The sequence below is a fragment of the Microtus oregoni genome, unplaced genomic scaffold (genome assembly GCF_018167655.1).
Source record: "Microtus oregoni isolate MIOR12 unplaced genomic scaffold, Mior012 000100F_ref0000014, whole genome shotgun sequence".
NCBI classification, from domain to species: Eukaryota; Metazoa; Chordata; class Mammalia; order Rodentia; family Cricetidae; genus Microtus; species Microtus oregoni.
Genome location: NW_024544713.1, coordinates 624,602 through 633,329, shown reverse-complemented (window position 1 = coordinate 633,329; position 8,728 = coordinate 624,602). Strand labels below are relative to the sequence as shown.

The 8,728-nt window shown below is 42.7% G+C and overlaps 1 protein-coding gene across 3 annotated transcripts in view; it reads left to right on the top strand.

The window, feature by feature from the left end:
* The first annotated feature begins 978 nt into the window (after positions 1-978).
* Positions 979-8,728, top strand: part of LOC121443133 (androgen receptor-like) — a 259,680-nt gene continuing 251,930 nt past the window's right edge. For all 3 annotated transcript variants that reach the window (XM_041644811.1, XM_041644814.1, XM_041644813.1), the window contains exon 1: positions 979-2,605. In XM_041644811.1, the coding sequence (XP_041500745.1) occupies positions 1,062-2,605 (1,544 nt within the window). In that variant the 5' untranslated portion in view covers positions 979-1,061. The remainder of the gene's footprint in view (positions 2,606-8,728) is intronic.

The following is an 8,728-nucleotide window of genomic DNA, read 5'->3' as shown; positions in this document are numbered from 1 at the left end:
GAGGCCGGCCCGCGGGGGCGGGACCGACTCACAAACTGTTGCGTTCGCTTTCCACCTCTCAGCGCCCCCTCAGAGTCCCTGGGAGCCAGCCTGCTGGGAGAACCGGAGGGTCCGGAGCTAACCTGGAGGCTGAGAGGGCATCAGACGGGAAAAGACTGAGCTAGACACTCCAGTGCCATACGGAAGCTGAAGAGACACACCACACCAGCCCCAGCTCACTGACGGCCGACGCCTGTTGCAGCGCGGCGGCTTCGAAGCCGCCGCCCCACTGCTGCCCTTTCCTCTTCGGTGAAGTTTGTAAAAGCTGCGGGGGACTCAGAGGAAGTGAAGAAAGTGTCGGGTAGGACTACTGCTGCCTTTTCCTCCTCCCCTCTACCCCCTACCCCCTCCTGGGTCCCCTCTCCAGGAGCTGACTAGGCAGGCTTCCTGGCCAACCCTCTCCCCTACACCCCCAGCTCTGCCAGCCAGTTTGCACAGAGGTAACTCCCTTTGGCTGAGAGCAGGCGAGCTTGTTGCAAGGAAGGCTTTTGGGAGCACAGAGACTGAGGAGCAACAGCACTCCCGGAGAACCCCGGATTCCAGGTTCTCTCCCTGCACCTCCTCCTGCCAGCCCCTTACCCTGTGTTGGGAGCTAAAAATCAAAAGATGAAAAGGCAATCAGGGCTTCAGTAGTCGAAAGCAAAACAAAAGCTAAAAGAAGCCAAAAAGAAAAGAGGCCAAATCTTATTTGCACCTGCTTCAGTGGACACTGAATCTGCAAGGAGAGGATTTTCCTTTCCTCTCGTCAAGCTTTGAACATCTTTTAATCTGTTCTTCAAGTATTTAGGGACAGACTGTGGAACTAGCTGGGCAGATCCTGTCTAGCGCTTGCCTTGCTTTACAAGATACTTTGAGACTATCTGTGCGCTTTTTTTTTCCTCCTGCAAGTTTTCTTCCCTGGAGCTTCCCGCAGGTGGGCAGCTAGCTGCAGCTACTACATCATCAGTCAGTTGAACTCTTTAGAGCAAGAAACAAGGAGGCAGGATAAGGGAATTCAGTGGAAGATACAGGCAAGCTCAAGGATGGAGGTGCAGTTAGGACCGGGAAGGGTCTACCCACGGCCCCCATCTAAAACCTATCGAGGAGCTTTCCAGAATCTGTTCCAGAACGTGCGCGAAGCTATCCAGAACCCGGGCCCCAGGCACCCTGAAGCCGCAAGCACAGCACCTCCCGGTGCCTGTTTGCAGCAGCAGCAAGAAACTAGCCCCCAGCAGCGGAGGCGGCAACAGCTTGGCCAGGATGGCTCTCCCCAAGCCCACATCAGAGGCCCCACAGGCTACCTGGCCCTGGAGGAAGAACAGCAACCTTCACAGCAGCACTCAGCCTCCGAGGGCCACCCTGAGAGCGGCTGCCTCCCAGAGCCTGGGACTGCTACAGCTCCTGGCAAGGGGCTGCTGCAGCAGCCACCAGCTCCTCCAGATGAGGATGACTCAGCTGCCCCATCCACGTTGTCCCTGCTGGGCCCCACTTTCCCAGGCTTAAGCAGCTGCTCCGCGGGCATTAAAGACATCCTGAGCGACGCCGGCACCATGCAACTTCTTCAGCAGCAGCAGCAGCACCAGCACCAGCAACAGCAGCAGGAGGTAATATCTGAAGGCAGTGGCACCAGTGTGAGAGCAAAGGAGGCCACTGGGGTTCCCTCTTCCTCCAAGGATAGTTACCTAGGGGGCAATTCGACCATATCTGACAGTGCCAAGGAGTTGTGTAAAGCAGTGTCTGTGTCCATGGGACTGGGTGTGGAAGCATTGGAACATCTGAGTCCCGGGGAACAGCTTCGGGGAGATTGCATGTACGCGTCGCTCCTGGGAGGTCCACCCGCGGTGGTGCGTCCTGCTCCTTGTGCGCCACTGGCCGAATGCAAAGGTCTTCCCCTGGACGAGGGCCCGGGCAAAGGCACTGAAGAGACTGCTGAGTATTCCTCTTTCAAGGGAGGTTACGCCAGAGGGCTGGAAAGCGAGAGCTTGGTCTGTTCTGGCAGCGGTGAAGCAGGTAGTTCTGGGACACTTGAGATCCCGTTCACTCTGTCTCTGTATAAATCCGGAGTGGTGGATGAGGCAGCAGCATACCAGAATCGCGACTACTACAACTTTCCACTGGCTCTGACCGGGCCCCCGCACCCCCAGCCCCCGACCCATCCACACGCCCGCATCAAGCTGGAGAACCCTCTGGACTATGGCAGCGCCTGGGCTGCTGCGGCCGCGGCGCAATGCCGCTATGGAGACTTGGCTAGCCTGCACGGAGGGAGTGCAGTCGGACCCAGCACCGGATCGCCCCCAGCCACCGCCTCTTCTTCCTGGCACACTCTCTTCACAACTGAAGAAGGTCAATTATATGGGCCAGGCGGCGGGGGTGGCAGTAGCAGCCCGAGCGAGGCAGGGCCTGTAGTTCCCTATGGCTACACTCATCCCCCTCAGGGGCTGGTGAGTCAGGAGGGTGACTTCTCTGCCTCCGAAGTGTGGTACCCCACTGGAGTGGTGAACAGAGTACCCTATCCCAGTTCCAGCTGCGTCAAAAGTGAGATGGGACCTTGGATGGAGAACTACTCTGGACCTTATGGGGACATGCGGTAAGTTTCTCCTAAAATTGCCTACTTTTGACAAAGGGCACAGAGCAGCAGTTAGCGTTTTGGGGATCTAGGCAATCCCGCCCAAGGGAACACTCCGAGGGCTTCTAAAAGAGCTCGGTTCAGTTCTATAGGAGGGACTGTCCTACATCTGGAGCCCTCCTGGGGGCTGTCCTCTTGTGAAATGTTCCACCGAAGTCCAGGAATCTTTGTTGCGCTTCTGGGTGCTAATTGGTGCCCTTCGAGATTCCCCTACACTCCCCCCACCACCACCCAAATGTCTAAATCCCTCATTCAAATCTTTCTGATATTCCAAGTACTAATGTTTCCAAACTTAAATCCAATTGCATTAGCCATTTTCAGAAATGACGCTCATAAGTCCTTCACTATTTCCCCCTTTTTTCCTCAAAGTTCTAGAAACACGATCAAAAACGTGGCCAGTTGGGTCTGTTAGTATTCACCCTCTTGTCAGTGCACGGTCTTGGCATAATAAAAGGAAAATAAAAAGCAAAAACAAAAACCAATTTCGGGCCCATATCCTTCAAAGAGAGAAATTCTCAGAGAAAGAAAAGCCGCCGCGTCTAGTTAGTTGCTAAGGGCCCCGGTGTGAAAGAGTGCAATTTCTTCCCTGGAAACAACTTAACTGGCTGCTTAGAGAATTCAACAGGGCACTTTTAGAACAGGTAGATGGGGTAGCTTTCGTGGTAAACACTGGGCAAACTTTGCTCTCATGCATTTCTCAGCATTGGTTGACTGTTGGGAGTAATTGTGTGGGCGTTTTCTCCTTGGAAAGTGTTTTATTTTCTGTGTAGATTAGGACATATCAGAAGTCTCTATCTCATGCTTGCATTCGACCTTAAAAGAAAAGAATGTACCTTAAATGAATAATTTAACCAGTTTTGATTTTGACTCACAAGTGTTGCAAGCAAAACAAAACCGTAAACCATGCCCTGCGACTTGAGTGTGCTTGGAAATTTATACTGGGGATGGAGGAGGAAGGTACCTCATTATATTTTTCTTATCAAGGTTTGTATTCTATTTGGTTTTTAAAGTTTGTCTTACAGAACTTTCAAAGATTCATTGTATATCATTAAAAGTTTTTCAGTTAAGTTAGAGTGTTTATTTTTGTGATGAGTTTCACTGTGGAATAAAATATCTTCATTTTATGAGAATAGATTTACTTGGTATGGTTAATTATTTCTAGGCTTGTCAACTAAAGAACAGAGTCCCTCTTTTACTACAAACTTTCTTTGGTGGGAATGTCTAAAGTGTTTCCTAACTTAGCATGATGCTAAGGCTAGGCACCTGAGCCATCCCGTCTTCTGGATACCCCATCCTAACTTGCTCACTTAACAAGAAGGAAAGGAGTAGTTCTCTGTGTTTGTTTAAAATGTAGCTTTGAAAATTTAGCCTGAATTTCCACCAGGTGAAGAAAAACACTTCCTAGCATTTATATAGTGAGTATTCTGATTTTATCTCAGTTCTTAATGGGAGGGATATCTTCTCTATTAGGATGAGTATTATACTTTGAAGCCTCATTGATACTCTTTAAATTGTTGAGCTCAACTACTGAGAATTTACTAGAGTCAATGAAGTTCTGTCTAAGTGAGTCGAGTCGACAAACTCCATTTGTAAGATCTAGAAAAGTCATTTGAATCATTTTGTTGAAAATTAATCAGCTGATCTAATCAGCATGCAAACAAACTCTAAAATGGAAATACTTTATTACTTTCTGTTGTTGCCCCCTGACTTTGCAGGCACAATTAGATGAAAGGCAAAGACTTTTTAAAGGCAAGCCCAGAGCTCATTCCCTCTAGATGGCATGCATTGTGTGCTGATTATGAGTTTCAAACCTCAAAATTCTGGAAGCGTCTCATAACTTTTTGGGCTCCTCCTTTTTTCAATTGTGTGTGATCATGAACATTATTAGTTCTACGAGAAAGATTTTTTTAACTTTTTTAACTTTTAACTGAAGCAGCAACATTTCTACCAAGCAGAAAGCAGAAGCTGAAGGTAGTCCTATTCTTTTTCTTTTTCTACTTAGTTTAGCATATGTTTTGAACAGAAGGAAAAATAAAAGTAATAGGTCATATTTACAAGCCTGATGATATTTTATGGCTCTGTTTTCTCTTGGAGATCAAACAAGACTACAACTTCGCACCACAATACTGTGGCAAACATTGATCTTTACAAATTAGATCCCTAAAGAGCCCATGCAAGAATTTGAATTGGGGTTTTGAGAAATTACTCAGAAGCAGAGTGAAAATTAACATTTTTTACTTTTTTGTTCTAGCATTCACAACAGGCATTATTTTAGTAGTGCTTTGGCACTGGTGAGTTTTGCCTGTTATTATTTTTTCTAAGTAGGGGATTTTATCATTTCTCATTTCATCTACATTCTCCTTCCTAGTTACCAAGGCATTTTTCCCAGCTGTCATATAAGGAGTGGGTTGCATGTTTTCTTAAGCAAAATTTTGCTTTAGGATCAATGATTTCTGCCTCTAAGCTTTCATAATCAATATACTTGAGAAGGAGTGTCTGTCCTCTATAGTCAGTAAACATACAGTGAGTTCTTCCTGAGTGCCACTCATCAGAACCTGATGTTAAATAGCCAAGTCAGTTGGCATCCCATTTGAAAGTAACCACAGAATGCAGCCATGGCAGGACCCTCTTGTGTAGGCTATCTCTCTCAGCTTGGTATTGTCAGTAGTAAACGTTTTCCATGCAGCTTAGAGATTTTCAACTGTAGATTTGGTTTGGGGTACTTTCCTGGCAGTGCTAATTTTACTTCAGAGTTTCATTCATTGAGCTGATACTAGGAAATAATATATTGAATTTACTGCCACATTAAATTTTCTTTGTTGTTTTTCCCTCACTGTTTTAATTTTTTCATATGATTTACATAAATCCTTTTAAAACAATTTTTTTTTCATCTCCTGATTTGTACACGTACAGTGGCCACTCTTGGTGGTATTCTTGGGTTGAACATGAACAATTTATTATTATTATTTATGGTGATATTATGATCATTGCTTTCATTTGGAGCTCTGTTTAAGCAAGGAAGAGAATGCAGATTAGATGGAACAAAGCAAGAGACTCTATAATCACATCTGAACTCAGGATACTGAAAAATAATAATAATGAAAAGCAAACAAAAAATTACCTTTTGTGATGTTTGTAAGGGCATAAAAAGGAAATCTTTCCCCAGCCCCCAACTCTGCCATTTTTTCTTTGTCTGCAGCTTCCTCAAATGCTACCTATGCCTATTTCTCATTTTTTTTCACTCATTTCATGCCTTTGACATTGAAATATAAACTCTTTCTACCTCTCAGGATTTGTTTTCCTCATTGCACCTGTGGCATGCCCCTAAAGAATCTCTCTAATGAAAATGTGCCAGGTAGAAGATCAGATGAACCCAGTACTTCTCTTAAGAATAGATCTCAAGAAGGAACTGTAGAAAGAATAGCCTCATAGCAGGATATTTTACCTTGAGATTAGAGAAAGGATCAACAGTTGTTGGGGAACTCATGTGACAGAGCTTGCATAAATTGAAGATTTACTAAAGTATTTTGCCCCCATCCTGGATGAAAGTGTATATGTGTGTGTCTGTATCTGCGTCTGTCTGTCTATAATATAATATAATATAATATAATATAATATAATATATATACCATATATATATGGTACTGCCTTGTAATACTGGGATTTGGATCCAGGGCCCTATGCACTGAGCTATCTACACAGCCTATCTTAATCTGTGTCCTTTCCCCTCTGTTGGCCCTATTGATATTCTCTAAGACACTGAGAATAATTATACTCTCCCTTTCCCAAAAACTGTCTGGATCAGTATCTATTCATCTTTTGTATATGTCTAGATCAGCACTCATCTTCAGTGAGGGTGGTCAGGTAACATGCAAATGATCATTGGTAAACAAAAAAATTAGTTAGAAAATCACTATCCTTCAGTTACACTGTCAACACTTCATCAAGTTATGTGAAATTCATTATCCTTATGCTAAACACAGCATTGACTTTTAAATACTGACTTGTGAATTATTACACAATTACCCCCCTTTGCTGTCCTTTGTGGTATATAATTGTACATTTTTATGCATATCCAGTATTTTCCAGTTTATTCGCTAATACTCACATAACTTCAAGTAAGCCAGAAAGGATTAATGTTCTGTTAACTCTTTTGCTCATAGTCAGAGTATTTGAAAGTTACATTTTGTGTATCTGTTGACCGTTTGGGGAACCCTCTCTGAAGTAGAACACAAAGCTTCTGGAAGCTTCTTGCCAGACTCTAAAGTTTTAGATGTTAACTCAGTAAAGGTAGCATTTAGTGTTTTCATCACGGAGCTGAGAGGGCACAGATTATGGTTTGCAAACTCATGAATGATGTAGCTCTTCTCTCTCACACTGACTGCTGCAAGTCTTCCAGACACATCTGAGTTGAGAATGCCTCACTCAGATAAATTTATAACATTAAAGTGCTGTTAGTCAATAGATAATGTTGCCAACTTAGATTATGTAGTAGTACCAGAGTTCTATTTTGTCAACAACAGCTTAATTGAGACATGATTCACAATCCATATAATTCACCTATGTAAAGTGCTTATTTCAGTGCTTTATAATAGTACTTCCTGCATTATGGGTCCATTATCACAATCTGTTTTAAAACATTTTATTCACCTCCCTCAAAAACCTATGTGCTTGGTAGCAGTCACCCTTCTACCCTCCCCCAACTCTAATCTGCTCTTAGTCTCTATGGAGTTACTCATTCTGCCACTTCATATAAATAGAACCATGCAATACTAGTTCTTTTGTGACTAGGTTCTTTCCCCTGGAAATGGAATTATGGATGGTTGTGAGCCACCATGTGGGTAGCAGAAACCAAACAAGGGTCCTCTGCAAGAGTAACGAATGCTTCTAAACAAGGAGCTGTCTCTCCATCTCCCATGTACAATTTTTTTTTGTGAAAATATGGTTTCAGATATTTTGGGTAAATAATTAGTAATGGAAATACTATGATTTTAATCATATAAGAATATGCCAAGCTGTTTCAAAAGTGTCCACATTACTTTAGAACCCAAACAGAATTATATGAACACGATATTTTCGGTATATCTTGCTAACACTTATTATCAATTTTTATTTTATTTTATTGTGTATATGTGTCTGTGTGTGCATATATGCTCATGTGTGGTTATGCATCGAGGCCAGAAGAGGGCATCAAATCACATGGAAGAAGGTTATGAGCCACCTGATGTAGGTGCAGGATCAGAGATCACCTAGAAGCATAGCAAGTGCTCTTTAGAATTCAGCTGTCTCTCCAGGCCCATCATATTATTATTATTATTATTGGTGTTACTATTGTTTTCGAGTGAGTGTAACACAGCATCTCACTGTCATTTTAGTGTGTACTTTTCTAAGGACAATATTCAACATATTTTATGTATTTTTGTCTGTTTTTATCTTTTTTATCAAAATGTCTATGCATATCTGTTGCTCATGTTTAGTTGGGTTGTCTTTTCGACATTGCATTATGAGTCCTTTAAAACATGTTTCGAGAAAAGTCCTTTCATGGGTTATGGTTTGTGGATATTTGTAACTTTCTTGACAGAACCCACTGAAGGAACAAATTTTAAAATTTGATAAAATTCAGTTTATCCACTTTTTTCATTTTGAATTTTTCTTTGAGTGTTTCATATTAAGAAGCTTTCCTTAATCTAAAACAGAAAGATATATCCCTATGTTTTCTTCTATGAGTTTTCCAGTTTTAGCTACTTATATTTAGACCCTAGATCATCATTGATTTAATTCTTATATATGTTGTGAAGTAGAAGTCCAGTCCCATTTTTGTGCATGTAGGTATCCAGTTTTCTTGGAATTTATACGTCAGTCCTTTCCCATTTAACTGTCTCAGAATTCTTTGTACAAATACGTTAACCAGGAATGTTATGTATTTCTTGACATTCAACTGTATTCACTGGTCTATATATCTTACTCATTTAATTTCTACATTATTTAGATTACTGTACATTTTTACTAAGTTTTGAAACTAGGTATGAGCCTTCCAACTCTGTTTTCAATATTGTCTTAGGTTCTTGAGATCCCTTGAACCTT